At 37.5% G+C, this 25,234-nt stretch overlaps 1 protein-coding gene across 2 annotated transcripts in view; it reads right to left on the reverse strand.

Moving 5' to 3' along the window:
- Window positions 1-17,325: 17,325 nt before the first annotated feature.
- The window catches only part of brip1 (BRCA1 interacting helicase 1), a 36,611-nt gene continuing 28,702 nt past the window's right edge, over window positions 17,326-25,234 (reverse strand). Inside the window, exons 17-20 of one of the 2 annotated variants that reach the window (XM_084127138.1) lie at window positions 20,360-20,472; window positions 20,178-20,260; window positions 19,603-19,881; window positions 17,326-18,282 (exon numbers count right to left, since the gene is read on the reverse strand). In XM_084127138.1, the coding sequence (XP_083983264.1) occupies window positions 17,504-18,282; window positions 19,603-19,881; window positions 20,178-20,260; window positions 20,360-20,472 (1,254 nt within the window). In that variant the 3' untranslated portion in view covers window positions 17,326-17,503. The remainder of the gene's footprint in view (window positions 18,283-19,602; window positions 19,882-20,177; window positions 20,261-20,359; window positions 20,473-25,234) is intronic. The other variant, XM_084127139.1, reaches the window with a different exon arrangement.

Raw genomic sequence — 25,234 nt, forward strand, 5'->3', positions numbered from 1 at the left:
ACAAGTTAATTATATATATATATATATATATATATATATATATATATATATATATATATATATATATATATATATATATATATATATATATATGTATATGTATATGAAGAGTTCAGATGCAAAAGCCTCTAAGTGCCATCTGAAATTTTCTTCTAGAATGATGATCATTTTTATGACGCTCATATATTTAAGTTCAGTAATTTCACTTAAATGGCAATGAAAATTACCTATTAATTGCCATTTAAGTGAAATTACTGAACTTAAATAAACAAGCTTGATAAAAATTATCATTCTAGAAGAAAATTTCAGATGGCACTTAGAGGCTTTTGCATCTGAACTCTTCATATATATATATATATATATATATATATATATATATATATATATATATATATATATATATATATATATATATAGGCATAAGAACAGATGTCATGCTGACAGTCATAAACAAAAGCACGGTGTCCCAGTGTGCACCTGAAAAGACGACAATAATGGACGACACTCCAACAGCATAAAGTTATTTATGATCCACATAATGTGCTTTATAAAGACTTGCAGGCAAAGGAAAAAGCATGGGATGAAGTTGCAGTGGCTCTTGGTGCCGATGGCAAGTCATGTAAAAGTGTTTTTGACAACCTTTCCCTGGTCCACGAGCAAACAACTCAACTCAATATAGAAAGGTAAATAGAATAGACAGATTAATATAGCACACATACAGCATATACATCTATGATGTGCATGATTTTGTTGAATAAAAAAAAAAGGTAAAAAAAAGTAAAAAAAATCGAGAATTTGCTCATTTACAATACGTCTCTATTAACAATGTTTATGATGGGTAATGTTTGTAAATTAGATGTGTATCAGATATTTCAACAATCTAAATGATTTCGTAAAGTTTCTCTCTTTTGCAGAATGCTTTTCATGGAGATGAGTGCTAATATGTAATAAATATGCAGATAATATATAATAATACATATAATTCAGGTATCAATTACCTATCAATATTTATTTATTAAAAAAAATATACAAAATATGTCAAAGCAGCCTACTTAGTTGACCACAACCTCAAAAACCTGTACACAAGCCGTGGTTCAGCTGCGCGCGACAAACGCTGCCAGTGTGAAAGCAAAACGCGCATGTGCTGCTCCCGCTGACCATACACACTGCTTCTGCGCTGCCTCCGCTCTGCTAACGCTGCAGTGTGAAACCGGAGTCATTCTTAAAGCTGCAGTGCAAAGGTGTGAATACAACAACAAAAATGCCTCACTTGTTCTTTTAGGTCATGTTCTCTAGGTCAGAGTGATTCGTTTATAAATTATCTAAAGGGCATGAACGAATCGGGTAAGTTGATCTATCCACCAACTGACGCAACAGCTTGTCTCTTTCAATTCTTCATTCTCATCCGGATTGAACCAGCAAACATCCTTGTGTCACAAGAGTGAACTAGCACAAAGTGCAGGCTTAGTTGACATCCTGTCAGTGTCCTAAACATGCATGACAAACAATCTGTTCGCACACGAAGATGATTGAAAAAGCATGTTGTGAACTCAAAGCGCACACAAATCTATAAATAATAAATCCATCAGTGGTCAGTTTTAGCTTGTTGAAGCTTTTACCTTGAGAACAAGTGCATGGAGGACAGTTATTACCAAAATACGAGGACAGGTATATGAACCAGAAATATTCCTGTAAAAACAATCATTTATAAATGAAAGCATCATGTAAGCTGCTGAAAATGGATGAATGACACTAAGATGATATAAACACTCGTAGTCCCTCTTCGTGAGAAAAAAGTATTAATAGTATGTTTAGTGACAGGCGGTAGTCTCTGCGATGAATCACTTATTCATATTTATCTTGTGCTTAATATCGAGAAGGAAATATTGACACAAAATTAACTGTTTATTAATGGTGTTATTCTAAATCAATCAATCAATAAAATGTTGACCTGTAAAACACTCTTTTGGTGAAGCCTAAAAAGAATCTGACTAGATAGGCTTGGTGAAGCCTGTAGGAACATACACTTCTAGCCTCTCCCAAAACTCACAGCTACGCTCATGTCTCCCTGCTCCCCACCCTTGTTTGCTCTTTGGATTACTCTCATAGCTTCTGCCCCTATTGGTCTTTGTGCTGTGTGTTTGTTTATGCGCTGTGAGCACAAGAGTGAGAGAGCACACAACTCTTTTGTTCAAGTGACAGCATGTGTGAGAAGGAGAATCCTTGGGCTTTCTCTGTTCTTTAGCAGTAACACCCTCACTGCCATTAGCAATATGATTGCTAATATAAAACATGACTCTAAACTTTGCGTTTTAAAGTGGCTCAACAGTTAGTAAGGTAAATATTGACTGCCAGCAATTAAATTTTTGCTCATGAGCAAGATTAAGTGCAGAGCTATGAAGCTATAGGCTATTGTGCAGAGCGTAGCAGAGGACATCCATGACATGGAGTTGCGTGACTCAAAAACTTTATTATTCCTTTGTCATCAGAAAAACAATAACTGTTTGCTGTTGAAAATCAAAGACGAGCAAACATGCCTTACCGTGTGAACACTGCTCCTGATCTCACCTCTACTGTCACTAATAAACATACTGGGATGTTGAGGCTCGATTTTATTCCTCAAAACATACTGTAAAAATGATTGTAATTTTCAAAGGAAAAAAATAGCAAAAGTGCTACAGTAAAAACCTAATAATTGGTTAACTGTGAGTAAAGCTAAAACTTTACCATAGTGAAAAATTTTATTGTCAATGTTTTAACATTGTATGTAATTTTAATGTAATTACAATATAATCTTTAATACTTTACAGAAAAATACAAGTACTTTTACAGATAGTAACTGTTAAATGTATGTTTTTCTGTAAAAGTAAAATAATTGTTTTTAATTGCAAGTCACCTTAAAATTTATGGTGAAAAAAGGACATTCCCTAATCACATCTGATTAAAATTTATTAAATCAATTATGTATACTTGTACATAAATTAAAATATAAAGCACAGTAAAAAAAAAGTAGTTACATTTAAAAAAGACAATTAACATACAAAATCATATATTTTAAATATATATTATATTATATTGTTAATGATTTAAGAAAACTAAGAAAATTATTAGTTTTAATATCATACATTTTTGTGTGTGTTTGTATTTAAACTTGTATTTTCTGCAATAGTAATCAGGATTAAAATACCAGGAGATGAATTTGGGCCTAAGCAGTTGTGCTGGTCTAGACATGGGCACTGAAGGATCTCTTTGTGCTGTCAAGATGATGTTAGCTAACACTTATAAAACAACAAGTCAAGCCCCCCTGGGAAACCATGTTGCTTTAGACACTCAATTAGTTTTGGGGGGTCAGCAATGTGTGCTCATAATCTTCCTTTACACACTTTAAAACTCCAAAATCCTCTCAAGTACGCCAGGCCACAATAGCTTGCTTTGGTACACAAAGCATTTTTGGTGAAAACTGCTAGGACAGACAAATGATTTGCCTGGTACAAAAGAGAGATATTTGCTTGTGTTTGCATTGCTGATTGGTGGAGGCTTCCAGAAGTTTGAACAGCCGGTACTCTATCAGATGAGACTCAGAAGCAGATGTCCTTGCACCATTTGTGAAGAAAATAGGCAAGCTTAAATATCATCCACTTAATAGTAATAAGAGCTAAGTAAATCTTCGCACGGCTCTCCCAAATCGTAAAGAGGAAAGTTCATCTATTTGAATAAATATAAAGAGGTGTGCAGAAGTGTAAGTGAACAGCACCCCCTGTCTGCAATCAAATGAGATGTAAAATAATGGGGTGGGAAGACATTTACTGATGGTGAAAAGAACGACGGGTTGAAGTGAGCACGTCGGTGACACCTTGGCGTTCCCAAAGAGGAGGGTAATTAGAGATGGCGCAACGATCCAATCGGCAAACTCAGGGATGCACCGGCCCTCCTCCCTCCTCCACTGCACAATTGGACACATGACTGGAGATGCACAACGGGGTAGCTGAGGCCTCATGGGCAAAAAGTGGGTCAAGAATGAAAGCCAATTAACAGACAATGATGGCACATTCAAATAAAGCACCCTAAAAATGGGGAATGGTTATATCTGGGTCATATGACTCGATGAAGATAGTGATGTACTGTAGCTCTCTAAGCATCCGTCCAAACACGACAGGGTTAACAGCTTCAACCATATCTGTGTTAACCTTACGTACCTCCCAGTGCACTGGGAGTGTGTACTACATTCACAAAGCTAGTGGAGACACCTCTAAAGCTCCCTTTGTCTCTGTCAATAATCCTGTTTGCCTTCTCATTATCCCAAGCTTTAACGCCTCCGACTCATTCCTAATTCTGCAAACGGCTTTCACAAATACATACAGCTCAGCAGTGCTGCAGGACATGGCAATTATCAACATGTTCTCTTTTCTAATAGCAGTCCCTTGTCTCTCCTGGCCTGAGCTAATAAACACATAGCAGGAGAGGATTGCGAGGTCATCATCATATGATGACAGAATTGTTGTCGCACAACCCTTCTCGGGGCTTTAGGAGAGCCAAGTTCTTCAGCCAGCCCGAGCATGTGTCAGTCCAAGCCTCTGAGGCTGTACACAGCAAAGATGTCCTGCTGGTCATAACATACCAGCAGCACAGAGCCAGTGAGCTGCTATGAGGAGTTCAAAGGTTCAGGGGTATATGGTTGACATCACATCTTAAATCGATGACCATGTTTGAGATGATTGAGCAGAAAAGGAGACAATAAATGGCAGTTGTGCAGAACCTTATTTGCACATATTTGTGTCAAACAGAGGCAGTTGTGCATCTTTGTTGTGACATGGTTAAAACCCTGCTTCAGTTAAAGATGTCTTCAACTGTCTAAGTGACTATGAAAGGCAGGGTAAGGATATTGTAAATCTATTCACATTAGCCAGACAATGCTGGCAAAACAGCAATGCTGTGGAGCATACTGCCATCTACTGGCCTTCAATGAATGAATGATTGAATGTCCTGATAGATAAACAGGTAATTAAAAAAACCCTCTCCATATGAAATCTACATAATACATATAAATATAGATTTAAAACATTTAAAAAGTACTGTTTTAAAAGTAAGTATTTAAATATTTTTTTTAAACATATCCACACACATAGTTGCTTTTTTATATTAATTAAAAATGTATATATATAGTATTATAAGTATTATAAATACAGCCTTGGTGAGCAGAAGAGACTTTCAAAAATATACATGTATGTATATGTAGTTTTGGACTTTCTATTCATTAAAACATAAAAAATGTATCATGGTTTCCACAAAAATATCAAGCAGCACAACTGTTTCCAACATTGCTAATAACAAGTTCTTGAACAACAAATCAGAATATTAGAATAAAATCATGTAGTAATGATGCTGAATTTAGCTTTGCCATCACTGGAGTAAATTACATTTTAAAAATAAATTAAAATATAAAACGGTTATTATGAATTGCATTAATATTTAACAACTGTTCTGTTTTTACTGTATTCTTGATTATTGTAAATAGATTCAGCCGTGGTCATCATAAAATAAGCTTTGAACGGTAGTGTATATGTATTTATGCAAATTGTAATTGTAAATATAAAAATATACTGTATAGGTGCAAATCTGACTATAGTTGAAAAGTCTTTCAAACACGCTTATTAAAAATTGACAAACAGAAACTGAGTGGTTTGGTTTTCAGCAAACAAAAAAAGAAGAGGGAGATGCCGAGTATGAGAGCACCTCAATCTCTATAAACATAATTGATAACAAAGCTTATCACGGCACTTTCCTATGCTCTCAAAAACAATGCTTTGTTGGGTGTGATTGCAAAGTCAAAGAGAAAGCAAACACAGGTCCTAGTGAGAATAGGCGGCCACAATACATCAGAGCAGCTCTTTAATGTAACACCTGCTGTCCAGGTCTGCAAGTCATTGTGCCCCTAACAAGGCACTCAGGGGCATAAAAGTACAGTGCTCCCTGGTCGCTTTTGTGGCCAGCTATGACTGTGTTTGCTTTCGAGGTGTTCTCCTGGTGCGACAGCGATGCTCTCATTGTCAGAAAGCCCATGGGCTTTGTGCGCTGACACGCAGAGGAAGGGAGGGGAGCTGCAGATGCGTGAGTGTGTCTGGACCTCGGCCAGTGGAGCTTCTCAACAGTGAGAGGCACCTGTGCCGACACCTCCCCTTGTTATTTTACATAAGTAATCCCTCGCTTGCTAAAGCACACAAACTTCTGAGCACGGATCCTTTCACCGCATTAGTGTCTTTCATCCTTTTGGAAAATGACAACATTGACTTGTTTTCAGTTTCTAAGGTATCACCTCTTTTGTTGTTGTAAAGATTCTAGCTTGGGGCTGTTCTGACACCATCTTGTTTTTTTGGGTGTGATTCCTGGTATAAGCCGGAAGATATTGAATTAAAAGTGATGGTATTTTATCTTTTTGACTTTGGAGGTCACACCTGTTTCTGGTCAACTTCGATTTTACTGAGAGGAATTGTAACCTGCTAACAACTTCTATAACACTTCATAATTAGTTACATTACAGGTGACATTAGTTAATGCATTAAGCATCATGAACTAACGATAAACACTACGTATAAAGCTTTGATTCATTTTGTGAATGTTAATCTACACAATACATTTCTAATATTTAATTTTGTATAAATTAACATTAAACTGTAATAATTATTAGTGGAAAACAAGCAATGGCTTATATGCCAAAATACACACCCAAAAGACAAATTAATAATTAATAGATTAATAAATGCTTAAAAAATAGTTTGTTATACAATGAATCAACTAAAGTTAACAAATTGAACTTTTGAATTATTAACTGAAGCAAAGTATGCGGTATTTATCATTTAAAACAAAACACTTATTAATTTAGTATTAGCTAGATTAATAAATGCTTTAAAAGGATTGTTACCTGCATGTTATCTAATGAATTAACCAATGCTAACAAATTGAACTTCACTGTAAAAATGTTACCAGCTATTCAAGCAAAGATAATGTCAAAATTAATTGCAGCAGAAAGAAGCATAGAAAGAAGACAAAATAAGTCACAAGACATGGTTCAATGTAGTACAAATAAAAGTCAACTAACTACTCAGCAGAAAAGCACTTCGAATTCTTGCTGAAAGCCATTCTTTACACAGCCGAGCTTCCGATGACAATTCATTAGTTCTTCACAACTCATTCTATCTTTGTTGTACTGAATCCTTTGAAAACCTTAAGACATTTAGCACTGTTGGCTTGTGTCCACATGCTAAACTCCCATCTCTGAAAGGCCTTAAACCAGTTTCATCCATTTGAAAATGAACACTACCGATCTTGGGTCGTGCTGAGCTGGATTAAAGGCAACAGGAATAAAAGTGCTCAAAAGAGGCTAAATAAACAGTTGCCTTTCTCATGATGCTTATGCACCGTGTAATGATGAGTCAGGGCAAGTGTTGAGTGTTGTGAAAGTGTGCATGAATAATTCACCAACCCCTGTCTCTTACACAGTCTGTCTGTCAACACACGGAGTGCCTCTGCTGTTCGGCTGCCACTTTTAAAGGCCTCTGAAGTCGCCTCTAGACAGAGGCACGAAGAGGAAGGGTGCGCCTTAGTATGTGTGTCTGTGTATAAATCCTGCATCGGAGCTGTCTCTGCCTGCACATTAGGGCAGATGTCTGTCAGCAGAGTTCATTTGCTTAAACAAACCGCCGTGGCACTCCACATGTGGCCCCCATTCATTAGTGTGGCACTTGAAACCCTGCGTGTTTTGACACAGTGTGTCTCAGAGCTTCCAATATTTACACAACCACAGACCACCTACATTCTAGCGAGGCACACAAATGCGCTAACAGGCATGCATATGCACTTCTAAAGCATTCAATTTTCACTTAGGTTTCCTTCACTCATTTGCAAGCTCTGAGAGAGGAGGAGCCAGGCATTCTCTCACAGCCAGGAGATTTTTTTTTATTTTTTTTTTCACACAAACCTTTACAAACAGATGTAGCATCCATCATTCTGGGGGCTGGCAGCTGGATTTAACAGACGATTGATTGGTTTCTCTGATGAAATCGCTATCGACTTGTTAAGAACATGCTTACTGTTTACTTAGTTATGGTGCTCTGGCACATTGCATGTGTCAAAATAAAAACCCTGTGGAAAAGTCATGTAAATTAATTGAACGTATTACTTATGCCTTATATGCGGACAACATAGGGAGAGACTCTGGCAATTCAATTAATATTATTACATAACACTTTACATTACTTAATGCATCCCGTATGATGACCTAACATTTAAGCATTTATTAGTCTAGTTTAAAGTTAATTTATAAATTAGTGTTCTTTGTTAATAATACATTGTTAATAAACCCCTTGAAATGTTAAAAATATATTCATGTATTCAAATGAACATTAACCAGGACTAGTAAATGATGTAACAAATACTGTTCATTGTTATATCACATTAATTATTGCATTAACTAATGCTAACCTATAGAACCTATTTGTACAGTGCTAACATTATTATAAAGTAGTAATTATTAGTACTGAAAATGACCTGCATTCCATCCAACCCCACATAAAATAAAAATAAATAATGCAATTATAATGAATATAGTAGTAGCCTATATTTCTTATAGATATTTGTAAATCGCTCCTCCAACAACTGTTTTTTTTTTTTTTTTGTCTTTAAAGACAGAAAGAAAAAAACATGACTTGGAAAAACCTGAATATATGAGGTAACCTTATTTTAAAAGTACGATTTCTAGATGTGGAAAAGTCATGTAAATTTATTAAACTTAATTATTACTTATGCCTCAGTTTCCTAACTTAAGACTGTGAAATGTATTAAAGATTCCACTGGCATCCAAATGTATTGGTAAGTCTGTATCAGATTCGTCAAAATATTTAACAAAAAAGATAGGGGCAATATGTAGATATGGGTGTTCAAATAAGGTAGAAGCCTGTGAAAGTCACATATGCATAAAGCTATTTGGCAGTTAAACTAGAAATTCTCTGAAAGGTTGTGTTTTGTTGTGTGTTTGTCTTACTGTACTCCAGAATCATACAGAACAGTACACAGCAACTTACACTGAAAAATGCCAGCAATGCCCTACAAACAAGATAAATAATAAAGGACCGGTATTTTTTTTAAAAGTCCAAACAAAAATAAACATGTACACACACAGTGGAGTATTAGGGAAAGAACAAGGGCCTAAATTCAATTCAATTTATGACCTGCATCGATATCACACAAAATAGCTTGTCTGCAGCATTTAGACGACAGCAAATCACTAACAGCATGGAACATCTACCAACAAGGCATTGAGTCACTCATTTACCTTTAAACTCAGCAAGGAAATCACATATTGCCCCTTAACATTCTTTGGTGAGGTAGGAGACAGACCTTCAAGAGCATGGTTATTTAGCACCCCGGGCAGGAAGGAGTGCTCTCTCCTCCAATAGGAGCCAGCGCTGGGTCTTATAGCATGGCATGAAGAACGCCAAGGCTCATAGCTCAGGTAATCCCCGCTATGATCAGCACTGAGGAGACAGTTCTCCCAGAGTAGTGAACTTCACAAGCTTTCCACCTAGCCTACAGCGAAATCAAAAACACATGGTGGATTTAGACAACTTTATAGGCACCTACATCACAAATCAAGGGGAATGTGAGGTAATATATGAGCAGTCTAGCAATACCACAGCAGAACAGGACAATGAGAGGCTGTTATCCATTGTCTGGCTGATTTGCTGTTGTATGTGGCTCTTTACCAGACAGTGCTTTTACCTGAATCATGCAGAAAGAATTAAAATAAGTCTCTGTTAAATCTAAGCAACGGTCTGTCTGCCTATTGGGAATCAGTTAGTTCCAAAAGGGTTTAAAACACAGTGACTAGAGAAGGAAAAGTACATATAAAGTCTAGAAACATGCTACATTTGTAGAGCTGATTTACAAAACTCTCTCAGGCCCCGTTTACACCTGGCATTAAGATGCGTTTTGGTCGATTGGATCACAAGTAGACGAGGGAGACACATACCCGTTTACACCTGATCTTTTAATCTGTCTCTTTTTCCACTTTCAACAACTTCTGTCCTGATTTCTTTGAGGGGAGGGTAAATGTATGGGTTTTTTTCAGATATTTCGATCTAATAGACAAAATAACTTGCTCAATTTACATATGAACGTGCCCGGAGATGACGGAAAACGTATGAGAGCAGCAGCTTTCGTTTCTGTTTGATAGCCACAAGAACTCGCTGAACATGGTGAGTGCGTGACTCAGGGTCTTCAGCCGACAAAGTTTAAATTCCGTCTGGCTAGTGCGCTTCCCATAATGTTTACACAAGAAGTCAGTAGACAAAGAGTAGGCGGTCAATTGTGGCTTTTCGAATGCCTTTGACCACGAGCATTTGCACTACGAAAGCAATCCTTTTGAATGCGTTTTCGACTACCTCTGGAAGTGGTCGAAAGTGGACAAGCTCAAAACGTTTTAGATCCCATTTACACCTGTATTTAGCATCGTCCACTTGTGATCCGTTCGACCAAAACTCATCTTAATACCAGTTGTAAAAAGGGCATTACTGACACACTTACAGGCTGGAGTCCAGATACCCCCTCTCCCCCAACCCCAGAAGAAGGCTGCCTGGTTCAATATAAGGTCCATTTCTATTAAAAAAGTCAATTTTATTGATTCACTGATGTGTTTCAACAGCAATGTTTAACTGTATTAATTAAACAACTCATGATTGCTCTCTCATAATTAAGAAATCAATTTCCTACCAAATGGAAATGACAATAGGGAGTTACCAAATTAGTCCCAAGTCTTTGATTGATTAAACTAATGGCCACTCCAGCACTAAAAAAACTACATGAAAGAGCCATTCATTAGTCGACAAACCTTCAGATACACTAGGAAATAATAAGCCTTAGAAATATGCACTGGAAATATGATTTGCCTATAAAAAAAGATATGAACCACAAAAAAAAAAAAAAAAAAAAAAAGAGAAAGAGAAAAAAATGAAAAAATAAATAAATTAATAAATAATATACACAACAGTGCAAAATGTATCGGTCAAGTTGGCAACAAAAGAATAGAAACTAAGACTTTTGATATTTAGACTATAACACATCAGGTTAAACTCAGTCACCTAACTGACAAGTGGCCTCTAACCTTTAAAGGCTTTAAGTAAACAACAGAGGATGAACCATAATAAAGAATGTCTATACTCAGATCAGTCTACTTATCAAACTGTTAATTCAGATTAAGTGTTTAATTCTGAATAAACCTCTGAAAGAAATCCGGGTTTATTTTTCAAGGGGCTCCAAAACTATAACACAAGCCAAGATTTGACAGCTGTGTCTGCAGACAGATTGAGGGGGAGATGTTTAGGATCTAAGATGATCAGAACCGGCCAACAGCGCCTTCAGAGCTTCAGACTTGAAGATTAAATGTTGGAAACAACACATGTAATGAAAAATCTGAATGAAACGATTTTATAACTTGCGCCCATTCTTAAAACAAACATTTATAGTAATTTTAACTGTTATAGTTTTAAAGACCAAAGACGTGAGGCGTGTTAGACTTGTTGTTCACGTGTTCCTTAATACCTTTGTCTGCTCATGAGCCAATTATTGTCAGAGATTATAGGTCTAAACCTCTAACAGAGCCTCTACAGCCCATAAGGGTTTTTATTCTGAATCTGGGCTGTAAAACATCCAAGCCAGCACAAGATGGTAACATGACAGACAGATTAACCAAAATTAGGATTAGCTATCCATTACATTATAGATTGCTCCTCACCTACCTAGTCGCATCGCCAAAAAAAAAACCAAAAACGGATTAATCAAGACTGGTGCAGACTGTTGCCGCAGCAACAAACATTCAGTGACTAGGCAACCGCCTATCCACAAGCCAGTGCTAGTTAAAGCACCCAAACCCAAAACACAAGCAGTTATAACATCACCCCACCCTCCGTCCCTAACAATGCTATCACAGCTTCCTTCGCTGTGCAATGCGATGCCTTGGGTACACGCTGCCTCAAATACAGCACAAAACCTTTGAATTCATGTCCAGTTCATTGTGTTTACCTTTTCATATCCAAGAGTACTGCTCATATTAAAGAACAAAACAAGGTGAGAGTCAAAGATGGATGATCGTGGGGGAAAAAACAAATCTTGTACAGATTATCTTTGTCAATGTGAATTCTGTAATTCACGAAGACACTGTGACATACAAAACCATCTGCATAAATTAAAATATGTTAAGTTAAAGTTTAAAACAAAATCCTAAAGCCCCACCTAAATATTAAAAACTGATTTTTAAAATATACAACATTAAAAAAGCTTAGTCATTTTGCAAATAAACGAAGCAATGTTTTCTTTTGTTTCATCCAAAAAGCAGTGAAGTGAAAAGCTCTGCTCTGAATGATCACATTTTATACTCTGTGAAGCGTGATCATTTCCTCTCGAGACAAAATGATCCAGTTTAATTACAAATATAACGTTAACCTCCGTAATGGGGTCAAGGTCTGTCAACCTTCCTCCTCCACATTAAAAAACACCAAACTACGCCAAGTTCCCTACAGGCTGTGAATAATGGGCAATTATTTAATGTGCCCTCAACGTCCTCGGCCATTATGAACTAAAGTTTGAACGGCGTTGAGAGGTAATGGCTGAGGCTAACACCTTTGAGAACTGTCAAGCTCTGCTCTAAGGCAAAGACAAAAGGCCAAGAAGAAGAAAAAAATATGGACCAGCGGTATCAGAACAGCAGTGATTACATTGCCAGCAGCAGATGAAACCTCCATTATACACCATCGGGAGATGTGATTTACATGGTGGAATGGTGGCCGTGAGAATTATGGGATGTCACCTCTGGGGAGTGTGTCGGCCCCATGCTACAGTGTATATGGCCAAGATGGAGGTCAGGTCAGAAGGGTGGAAGATTTGTCAAGTTGAGCAGGGGACAGGAGTGTGACGAGAGCCGACTGCAGCATAAGTTTAAAGCCGGTGGTGGGCTGTGATGAAAATGGCTCAAGGACATATTCCACATGTGCAGCAACTTTTACTTACATTAAACAAGCAAAACTAGCAGTCTCAAGTGTGTTTTTAAAGTGTAACGGAAGTTGCATCAACAGCACAAGGTGATACTTATATTTATTTCAAGTTAAAATATACTTACCTAAAATATACTTAAAAATAGGGCTGTACAGTATATTGTGCCATAATGGATATGGGCTAAAATTATATATATATTTTTTTAATTATCTTCATCATTATCAGCTATTTTTAAATTTAGATTTCCTTTGCTTTCACCTAATGCTCACTTAAAAACACAAATAATTGAATAACACTGTTAAATGTTAATTTTAAGCAAATCTCAAGGTGAATATTCATTTTCATACTGTACATCAAAGTTAGCATTTAAAGTGATTATTTTTTATTGTTTAATTTCTAATTGAAGACAAAATAGTATAGAATTTATATGTAATTGTCTATAAACAAAAATAGTTTTTGACTCTTATGCTTATCAAGGCTGCATCCCCCCCCCCCAAAAAAGTGTATATATATATATATAAGAATTTAATAAAACTGTTTAATATATTTACAATGTAATTTATTTCTGTGATGGCAAAGCTGAATTTTCAGCATCATTACTCCAGTCTTTCCTTCAGAAATCATTCTAATATACTGATTTGGTGCTAAAAAATTTGTTTTATAATCAATGCTGAAAAAGGTTGTGCTGCTTAATATTCCACAAACATCTGAATTATTGAAAAATTAAAAATAAAAGTGTTTTGACACTTAAATATTGTCCTTAAATATGGGTCATCTGAGTCCAGACACACCATACACATAAAAAATTAATGACTACTAACGGCAGACTTTGTGGATCAATAAACTTATGTTCATGTGTACGGGTGCAGCCTATAATAGCCTATTAACAACAACACCAGTAAGCCCTTCTTGTATGGTTTTGATCAATATTTCACAGAATATTACTTGATTTACTCAATTATTGGACAAGATCTCTAATAGAAAAACCCAATGAAGTTATAATGACATTTTAAGTTCCTTTCCATGGCTTCCTTTTTGTGTCTAAGTACCTGTCTGGTTCTGGTTTAATTAAGGCTCAAGGACTTCCAATCAATAGGGATTTTTTCCCAGTTTGAAGAATTCCATCCATATGGCATCATACAAGAGCACGGTGGACATTTATGTATGTACAGGGTTCACAAAAACATGAAAAACAGAGAAAAGGACTGTGCATTCGTCTTTGAGCTTTCACCTGAAATAACCACACAAATAAGTGCTAGCCTGTTGTTCTATATTGACTGGGTGTCAGCAAATCAGTTACAAGTTAATCTTTCAGAGAGCATGTTTGATCACATTTTTTTCTTAGTGACACTAAGGATCTCATCACTAAGAATATAAATGGATCATAAAAGGAAAACCAAAATTATATATTATTCTATTGTACAAAACTTAATTACGGGAGGCATGGAAATATTAAATACTTATTTGACAATTTGAAAGACATCAAAATGCATTATAATCTACCTTTCCGTCAGGTAAATAGGACTGCACTGATCTACTCAGGACAAAAAGGATAGTAGTTCTTTACACAAGTAGCAGCAAAGACCACACCCCAATGGGACACTAAAGGTGTGTCACACTTGGATGTGGTTATCTCAGAATATTTTTTTTTACTGGTTTGAAGCCAGTAAGACTTCTTTCTTTTGAAAGGAATTAATATTTTATTCAGCAATAACGCATTGTTCAAGAGTGACGAGAATGATTTTTACATTGCTACAAAAAATATCAATTTCAAATAAAAGCTGTTCTTTGGAACTTTTCTTGACAAAAATAAAATAAACGTATCACTATTTCTACAAAAATATTAAGCAGCACAATTGTTTTCAACATTGATGATAATACAAAATGTTTCTTGAGTACCAAATTCCCAAAGAATCATGTGACGCTGAAGACTGGAGTAATGATGCTGAAATCAGTTTGGCCATCACTGGAGTGGAGTGTTATGTTTTGGCAATAGTCATCATACCATCATTTCCCGTACCTTGGTCAAAGGACTCCAGTTCAAGTTCATTCACAAAGACTGGATAACCACTGGAAGAGAAAGGCTCCATGTCACAGAAGGAAAATTCAACCACTGAGCATCCACTGCACAATGCCAATATTTGGCTAACCTCTGTGTTTGAGAATGTCTGTTCTCATGTGCCAGTTTTGGCTTCTCTGGCTGTCTGTTCTTCCTTAAATATGATCTCTGAACTTTGATACCTGTTCATAGAAACAATGCTAAAAATTAAGAAATGAATTAGTACATCGAATTTAAAGACATATAGACAGATTCTCCTACCTGTTTGGGTCTCTAAGTTGTCATTCTGCACCTCTACAGATGTAGGAAGCAAAGGTTTGTCTGTTAGACAAGTGCCAGCTTTACTAGTTCTTCTCTCCCTCTCTAACCTCTCTGCAGATGAGACCTCTGATGCCCCATGATGACCCAAGGGTCTCTGCGTTGGGTGTCTGACTGAATCTCTTCGTTTGGCTCCGTGTAGTGGCACTGCAATGGCATTTGTTCTGGCATGGGTGAATTGGTTGTGGAGGACTACACTTTGTACACCGCTACCATTTTCTTGTCCAAAACCCTCAGCTTCTCTTAATATCTGCTGGCTACCTGTATGTGTGTGCTTTGTCTCCTTTCCATTCAGGATATGGCCTCTAATTTTCTGGATTAGCTCTGGTTTGAGTGAGGTTGGAGGCCTTGAACTAGTTTTGTGTGGATTTTGAGCTTGCCACTTCACTGACACTCTCTCCCTGATCCTTGCGTCTGAACTTTGACCTGCTGAATTCAAGCACATGCAACTACAGAATGAGCATTGAGAAAATCATAATGCCTGAACACAATAATGCTTAAAATAGTGGAAAAAGCTTTCTTGTAGAGCATTGCTCTGATTAAAATAAACATTCAACTGATTGTGGACAGAGAAGGGCTGATTTAGGCTAATTCAATTAAATTTATTAGTTTAATAAAGGGCTAGCTGGGGCAGGGTCCAAGTGTTTCGCAGTCTTGCGTGGCTGACGACAGCTTATTAGGACGTCTTGATCTACACACATTCTCACTCCTTAGCCTTTAGCATCCTTATTCAGATTGATACTAATGGGTCGGTCTCAGCCCGCCATGCAATTACAATAACGAACTGGCAGCCTCCGCACAGGCCAGATGAAGAGGGATGAGCTTTAATAAAATTTCTTCTACGGCCCCCACATTAACGGTGTTGCTGTTTAAGCCCCTCTAACGAGACAAATCTTGTGAGGCTGATGGGGGTTAATTTGCCCCCACATCCCCCAACCTCAATTCCTAACTGTGCAAAGTCTCAGAAAAAAAAATCTAATTTAATATGTTCCGTGGAACATAATGTGAGGGATAACATATTCTAGAGTTCAATGTAAGTTTATCACAGTAAGAGTACTGGAATATTCCAGCCAGTAACAAAACCTTTCAAAAACAACATATATAAATGCATTATTCTTCAGTTGTGAATGTATGTGGAACAAATACCAACCACATACAGTCCTACTTACGAATTTAAATGCTAAGAAACCTTTTTCTAGCTCTAACAGACAGCCAGAATTATGATACTAATTGTATTATAAATGTATGCTTGTCCAATTGGTTACTGTCAAATACAATTGTCAATCCACACTTTTTGTGTGGAAAATTAATAAATATACAATATAAAATGTTTAATAATAATAATAGCAAAAATATTAACAATAATAACAACTTATTCATTGTTTGAGGTTGTGGAAACAGAAGGAGAGAAACATTAAGCAAAATAAACGATTTAATTGATTAAGAAAATTTGATTCTACTAGTAATACTGCCAATAAGCCAATATGATTACTATCAATATTAACAATAACATTTTTAATAACCACTATTAAAAATATTTAACTGTAGAAATTGCTCGATTCATTGTTAATTGTGTGCTTATGTGACAATTATTCACGTTAGCATTTCTTCAAGCTGTTAGTGAGAGAGACAGAAAGAAGCAGCTTCCTGTGCCTGTTTACAGACTCGTTTGCCCTTGGCGCCCCGGACACCTGGCACTACACAGCTGCCCCCCGTTTACATCCAAAGTTCACACAAATAAAATTTTACTGGCCTGTAATTTCTGAGTAAAAATGCAGAACTTCTCAGCCGAGTGAAATCGGCCATGTAAACCCCTCCTTGCACCTCCTTCCAGTTTTTAGCTGCCATAGCACAGTACATCTCATTAAAATCAACCCGGTCAAGACATCACGTCACAAAGTCGAGGATGCGCTTGTCACTTATTTTTAATAATTCTTACAAAAGATACACGTGTTTGGGAGCATATTAAAGACAAATCAGCAGCTATGTGTTTTGTTTTTGGGGTTTAGATAAAATACAAATTTTTACACCAAAAAAAAAAAATAGACTTGTTAATTAAAAAAAGAAACACAAAGTTGAACATTATCAGTCATCAATTGTGATGATGCATGGTTGGCTGGTTGGGGGCACAATTTTAAAATAGTTGGTGAGTTTACCTGATGCTGCTGATGTGCTTGGCCTTTTCTGCCTAGATCTGGAGAGTCTACGTGACCGACTACTGCTGGCGCCATTTTGTGAGGCAGGCACATTCTCAAAGTCTGTACTACAGTATAATTCTGTCTGCTCTGCACTACCCTTTAATACTGTGTTGTCTGGGACAGTGCTGCTCACAACGTCTTCGGACAATGTCCTCTTTCCCTGTTCTAAACCAAACAGATCCTCCAAAAGAATGCTGGCTGTGCTGTTAGCAGGATGGCTGACTTCTGCAGGAGATCTTTCCACCTCAGTAGACTCTTCCTTCTCTTCCCCGTCTCCTTCAAACAGCTCAGGGCTGTAGAAGATACTTTGTTCACCCTCTTCAGTGTCATCAAGGTCCATTCCACTGGTGTTCTGCTTCAAGGTAGAGTTAGGGATCACCAAGAGCTGCTCAAGTTGAGGTTCAAATGAGCTGTCATTTAGGTCAGGAGCACCATTTATTTGGTTCTTTGGTGTCACAGAAAGCACAGGAATAAGTCCCTGCTGAACTTGCTTGTTGTTCACTAAACTTGCATCCTGCTCGGATTGAAAAATAGAAGTCTTGAATTGGCTACTGACTGGAGAGGAGGTGAAGAGATGGCCTGTAGGCCATGCCGTTCTGTGGACATTACGTTCTCGGCTTGGCAATGTGATTGGTTCAGATGGATGCTGAACACACTTTTGGTCACCTGTTGAAACAGACAGACAAAAACATCAGTGACAATTATACAAAACTCTTGGGTACACCTCAAAGCAGAATCTTTGGTTAAAACACTACAGCCAGCATTGTCCCACAGACAAAACTTGTTTGATGGCTAGCTTTGATTAAGTGGTGGAGCACAGGGTCTCTCACAGGGATAATTGTGTCGGCTTTAGTTTTGAGTCTTCAATATGGTTTGTGTGTCCGAATGAGTGGAATCCCTGATTTATTCTCAAGTGTACGCAAATACTCACGCTGAATCTACCACAAACAAAGGTCAAAGGGATTTAATTAAAAGCAACAGTCAAGACATCTGCTCATCCCAATGATGTTCAGTCAGTCGGGGGCCACAGAGTCTGACAGGGGCAATGAGGAGTGAAGAGCATGTACAGTACACACGCATACATGTACTTACCACAGAAACACACGATCACTTACCAGATGGTTTTAACTAAAAATACCCACAATGTTAAAGGAATAGTTGACCCTAACATAAATTTGGTCAATGTTTACTCACCCTCATGTCGTTCTAAATACTTTCTTATAGAGACTTTTTTTTCTGTGGAAAACTAAAGGAGAAATACTGAAGAATGTTTGCTTGTTTGCATCCACTAGCTTTCAAATGTTTGGGTCAGTTTTTTAATTGTAATATTTTTGAAAGAAGTCTCTTATCCTCACCAAAGCTGCATTTATTTGATACTATTTTAAAATGTATGATGTATGTATAATGTATATATTCATGTGATGACAAAACTGAATTCCATCAGCCATTGCTCCAGTCTTCAGTGCCACAAAATCCTTCAGAAATCATTCTAATGTGGTGTCCAAGAAACATTTCTTATTATTATCAATGTTGAAAACAGCTGTATTGCATATTTTTGTGGAAAATATGGTAGTGTATATAGTCAATGTGAGATCTGGACAAAAAATACAAATAAATAAAAAACCATGTCTTGTGCTATATTCAAGATCATCCGAAGCCATACAATCTCATTTCTCCATTTTGGTTCCACAAAAGGAAGACCATGTTTGTTTACAATGAGATCAGGGTAAGTAAATTATTTTAAATTAGGTGAACTACTCCTTTAAACAACACAAAGAGCAAGTAGTAAATAAGTAGGCCTCATTATAAAAGATAGAAATAAAAGTACTTCATGGAAGTGGGCCTGTAATGGAGTGAGGCAGGAAACCGTTGGCCCAACAGTTATTCATCATCACCAAATACAGTGACTTCCTTTAGAGCACTAATGAGATTGTTAAACAAATGACAATTAAGCATTATTGTTAAGTTTCCACCCAAGCAATATACCTGATTCAGAAGACCTGCTCTCAGAGTTGGCTGCCTGCACCTCGGTGTGTAGGTTTGGCGGTGCAGGCTGAGGGTCAAATGGCTTGTTGGGGGTGATTATCTCAGGAGGGGGAGAGGTAGCATTGGAAGGGCTGGGATATTGAGGGACAGCCTGAGATTGAGTCTCTTCGAAGGTCTCTACTGCCCCCCGCTGGCCTTGAGAAAAGGACTCCAGGGACTGCATGGCGCCAGTGAAGGTGTCATGGTGCCTCACTAGCTGACGCACCCATTTTGACAGGCCTGAGAAGAGGACAGCAGTGTTTGATAAGCATTTAACCACTCTACATTACCACTATTTTCATAACACTCTACCACAGTGCTGTCAATCCGTGTAGATTTTCAAGTAATGAATGTTTTCAACCCATCACTGTTACATGTAAAAGAGCAAGACCTTATGTACACATTATCTGGCCGCAGCCCACAGTCTAACATTTCAAAGCCCCTGAGCTAGTTCATTATCTCCATCTAGTGATACCGAAATGTAACTACAGCTGGGTGATATAATGGCAAAATCATTTTTAGAGATTCTACACCACCTGTGATGTATTTGTTTGGGTTCGTCTTAAACCGGTCGTCTACCAGTATAAGTGCCCCCCAGTCATTTCGATGTCGAATACACCTAGGACAACAGCAAACATATCGTTACACCAAATTGATCTTAAAAGATTGGTATCATGTTAGACTAACTGCATAAATATCAACCCTGAATGGCTCTTACCTTCCGAGTGCCTGGTTTAGTGCTCGATATGCTTGAATCTCGTACCAGCGCCCACCAGGCAGAAGTCCTCGTGACTTGGCATGCTTGTCATTATATTTCATCTTTAGTTCAACCTGCAATGCAAAAGAAACAATGACTCGGACTAAAGTAGTCTCTAAAAACACTAAACAGAATTTCAGGTGATGGTCGGGATACAAGACAGAAGTGCATTTTAGAACCAGGGTTTCCACGCATTTTGGAAAATACGATGTTTGTAATTTCTGCATGAACATAAGCAGAAAGATACATTTCTAATGTATTCAAAAGTTTGCGGGGCAGCAAGATTTTTTGGAGGTATTAATACTTTTTTCTGCAGGGCTGTAATCTATTGATTAAAAGTGATAGTAAAGCATTTATAGTGCTACAAAACTGTTTTCAACATTGATAAGAATAAATTCATAATCACAAAATCAGCATATTAGAATGATTTCTGAAGGATCATGTAAAACTGAATACTGGAGTAATGATGCTGAAAACTCGTCTTTGCTAACACAGGAATAAAGTGCATTTTAAAATATATTGCAACAGAAAACAATCATTTTGAATTGTAATAATATTTCACAATATTACTTTCATTGCATTTTTATTAAATAAATGCAGCCTTGGTGAGCATAAAATACATTATAAAATCTTGCTGACCCCAAATCTTTGAACCATAGCTTATACATATAAATTAATTTCAATTAATTCATTTAGAGGCCTGGAAAATATGATTTTAAAGTTCCAGGTTTATAATTGCAGAGTTTTCCAGGACCGTGAAAACCCTGTGAAACTCCTGATGAACAGATTCCATGCTGAGCAAAATAAACAAACAGCATTTAATTAGTTGAGTGCTGTTTAGTGGTACATTTTCATGTTTTGTAACTGGAAGGGTTGCTGGTTTACTCTCCAGGAGCCAATCCTTAAACATTCTGCTTAACGTCGCCTTTTGTGTTTCACAGAAGAAAGAAAGTCATTCAAGTTTAAAATGACAGTAAATTATGGCAGAATTTTTGTCATGTAGAAACAATGATTCTATTCTAAACTTAGTAGACAGTATACATTTTTCTTCACCAACTTTGCATATATCAGAAGGCCTGACAGGCCACACCTGGGAATCAGGAAGCTGTGTCACCATCGTACCACCCATACAGAACTAATTAGATTAACACTGGCAGGAGGTAGGACTGGTGAGGGGTGATCTGGAGAGGGCAAGGCTCCCCTGAAGATGACACCCTGGGCCTGTAGTGCTTTCATACTTGCCTGCCCATACCCACTGATCCATTCCAAAGAAAGAGAAAAGGGGCCACCAGACAATAGGCATCTGCTTTGCCATAAAAATGCCAGGGAAGCATCCATCAATTTTCACCCACTGCCCTCACGGTTTTAACGCTAACCTTTTTGAATTGACAAATGAAAAGTTCAAATCCCGTCTGATGGGACAGGATGACAAAAGCCTTTAACTATTTATGACAGCTACTGTGTTTCAGATGCCAAAACCTGAACAAGGGCATGACCGTCGCAGGTAAGACCTGTCTCTTGTATACATCAGCTCTGCGTCATCCGCGATGTTGTCACACGCTTTAATCAGGAATATTTAGAAACACATGGACACGTTGATATACACATGGGGCTGAATAGAAGAGCAAACACTTAAGCATGAGTGAATCTGCAATTTGATGCACATCTCAATCTCTAACCCACTGGAAGGGTTAAAAGCATCTGGATAGAGATCCTGTTGTCAACTAAAGGCCGTTACCCCAAGGCGGACTGTCATCTAAATCCAATCAGAGTCTATTTCACTATCAAGGCCTTCACCTCCCAGAACCACGTCAACACTCAATCCGACATGACAGCTTGCATATGTGAAAAAGCCAATTCTTGCTGCTAGCCAAATCTCCTCAATGTGCAAGAAACCACAAGCTGGAAGGGATTACGTAAAATGTCAGGAGATAACCCACTCTCTCATCAGCTTCAACCTCTTTACCTGTTCATCCTTAAAAACAGACATTTGACCAAGAGGCATGCATTGCAGCAGAGCGGAACACTGCCGCCGTTGTGCCCGTCACTGAGATCTTGTAGCCCACTGTCTGTCTGTGTTAGGTCACACTAAGAGTTCTCGGCTCCTCAATTAAAAGGAAAATCAAAGAGAAACAAGATACAACATTCCACACAAACCTTTACATTTTAACACACTTTCCATGTTCAAGCTGTTCATTAGGCATCGAGACACAGCATCAGCTGGAATAGCCCTTTTACTGCCTTTTAAATCGGAGATTATTTTTCTTAGTGAAACAAAACATGTTCCCTCCAGTTTTTATGTTCACCAGAGGCTATTTTTATGTGTGCACCATCAGCTTACAATGCTTTAGACTGTTTAAAGTTCACCTTTGATCTTGTTCCCAATAGCGGACTAATAAAAGCAATACTCTCATTTTAGAGGCACTTTAATAGCTTTTCTGTCTATCTGGGAAGACTGTGCAGGCATCCACTTAACAGGACCTCTACTCTGACTGGAAAGTAGAAAGTGAAGTCACAAGTCACAATTCATTTATGTGTGTACAGTCCTAAAAGTACGAAAAAAATAATAAAATGAAACAAAATCTAGATGTCTATATTTTTGGAAGAAAATTGCACTAGCGTTTTAAAAACTCACCATCATGAATGAAGCAGTTTTTGTGTGTTGTTGGTTGCCAAGATGTTGTATGTGGCTGTTTAATGGCCCTGTGAGTGTCAATGCAAGCATTAATTTGCTTTAGACAGAGTAACCATTGCACTCCCATTGACAGTAAATAGTATCAGTGTCCTCTCTTTACTTTGCATTAATGGGGTCATATCCTAGGTATCCCCAGGGGTCATCTCCACCCCCCATGCACTCAACCAAAGGAGATGCATCAACTTGTAGCAAAGCTCAAAAAGCTTGCATGCAGGCTGTTAGTGTATGTAAACGCAAGACTGTCGTGATGTTAATTTATGAACAACAAATAGAATAAGATGGACGTATTAAAAAATGCTTGTATAAAATAGTTTCCACTTCTTAGTAAATGGATTTCCATGAACTTTCCAGTCGTTTGTGATTACAGAACAAAGATTTTGAAAAAACAAAAACATTTAGATTCAGACTGATTTGCTATCAAAATAATTTATCATTTTGTGAACTGATTTGACCAATAAAAAAAAAAAAGAAATGTCTCAAAAGAACAGCTTTCCTATCACAGGAATAAATTACATTTTAAAATATATTAAAACAGAAAACAGTCATTTTAAATATATATATACTGTATATTTAAACAAATAAATGCAGATTTCTGACATCTTTCAGAAACATAAAACGTAAGTGTATATTCACAATAGACATTTCAATTACTTGAAATCATCCCCATGGGAACCCTGAAAAAAGTAGCAAAACTTAAAAAGATGTGCTGAAAAAGGAAATGTTCTCTCCCAATTGCAAAAATAGTTCTCATTTAATAAATAGCATTAGCTCAAGAAACAAGTTTGAATCTTTTTAAGGTAAGAAAGAGTACACTAAAACTCCTTCACTTTCCTTCATCTTTTTAACCTGCACTAGGAAAATGAGACAAAGCATTACCCGTGTCAAAGGGGGAGGTATTGAAAAGAAATCGAGGGCAGTAAACAAACACATTTGAGTGCTGTCAACCACTTCATGTGGCATTTGAGACCAGAAGAAGCATTACGGTTGGCCAGGTGCACTAGAAACCCCCGCTTCTTTGCTCCTCACCCCCTCTGGCACATAAACTCCGTGCTTGTCCGCAACAAGCCACATGATTAAAACCTACCTCAGAACCCTCCAAAACTCATCCAAAATGGCAAACTCAATCGACCTCCACTGGAGCAGAAGTTAAAAAAAAATCAAAGGCCTTCCCAGAGGTAAGGGTACAACCACGCCAACAGCTTCCGCTAAGGTGAAGGGCTCGGAAGTGTCAATCATCTGTACATATCCCCCCGGTGACAGACCCAGTTAGGAAAGCTTCAACATACTCTGACAGCAAGGTAGACAGAGGGGGAAGCTTAAAGGTCAGGTCTATCTGCTAAGGACAGGCAAACCACAGCACAATCACTACTGAATTCATTTACGGATCACAGCAAGGGGGGGGGGGAACTGTTGTTCTGCCTACAATGTAACTATAAGATATGAATACATATGAGAGGACAAATGATACTTCAGGGTTGAACAGAGGACGAAGAAAAGTGAAAACATTTTTAATTAGATTATAAAAAGACTACAATAGCCTAGCAAAGATAATCTCTAAGGGAGAAATTTACCATCAGTTCACAGCGGATTAAGCCACTTGTAATATGTCAAATATTGACCAACAAAAATTGTATCCAGTTGTCTAGACCAGCGTTTCCCAACCGGGGTGCCGCGGGGTGCCTTCTGGCGAGAGCAGGGGTGCCGTGTAAAAACTCCATGATCAAACATTTAAAAATTGCTAAAATGTGTAAAAAAAATAATAATTTTACCATCAATCTCGGATCGTCTGAAGTCTCTAATAACAACAAATAATGCGTACAAATTTATAATAAAAATGCAAATCATAAGTTTTCGGCGTTGAATTGCGGAGGTTGCGCTTGCGCGTGATTTTATTCCCGTGCCTCATTCCCAGTGCGTCCACATAAAGCTGCCTATTTTCATTGTTGCGCTTACGGTCAAATACACACGAAAACATTGTCACAACGTCCGTCTTGCCGCGTATTCACATAAGCACATCGGTTATGTCCGTGCTGCTGTCAACGGTAACGTGTGCGATTAATGTTTTTCAGTTTAACGCGTTAAAAATATTTAATGCAATTAAAGCAGCATCCGTTTTTTTCTGTCATCCTTTGGCTGGCGTT

Source organism: Abramis brama, assembly GCF_963993115.1.
Source record: "Abramis brama genome assembly, chromosome: 10".
NCBI classification, from domain to species: Eukaryota; Metazoa; Chordata; class Actinopteri; order Cypriniformes; family Leuciscidae; genus Abramis; species Abramis brama.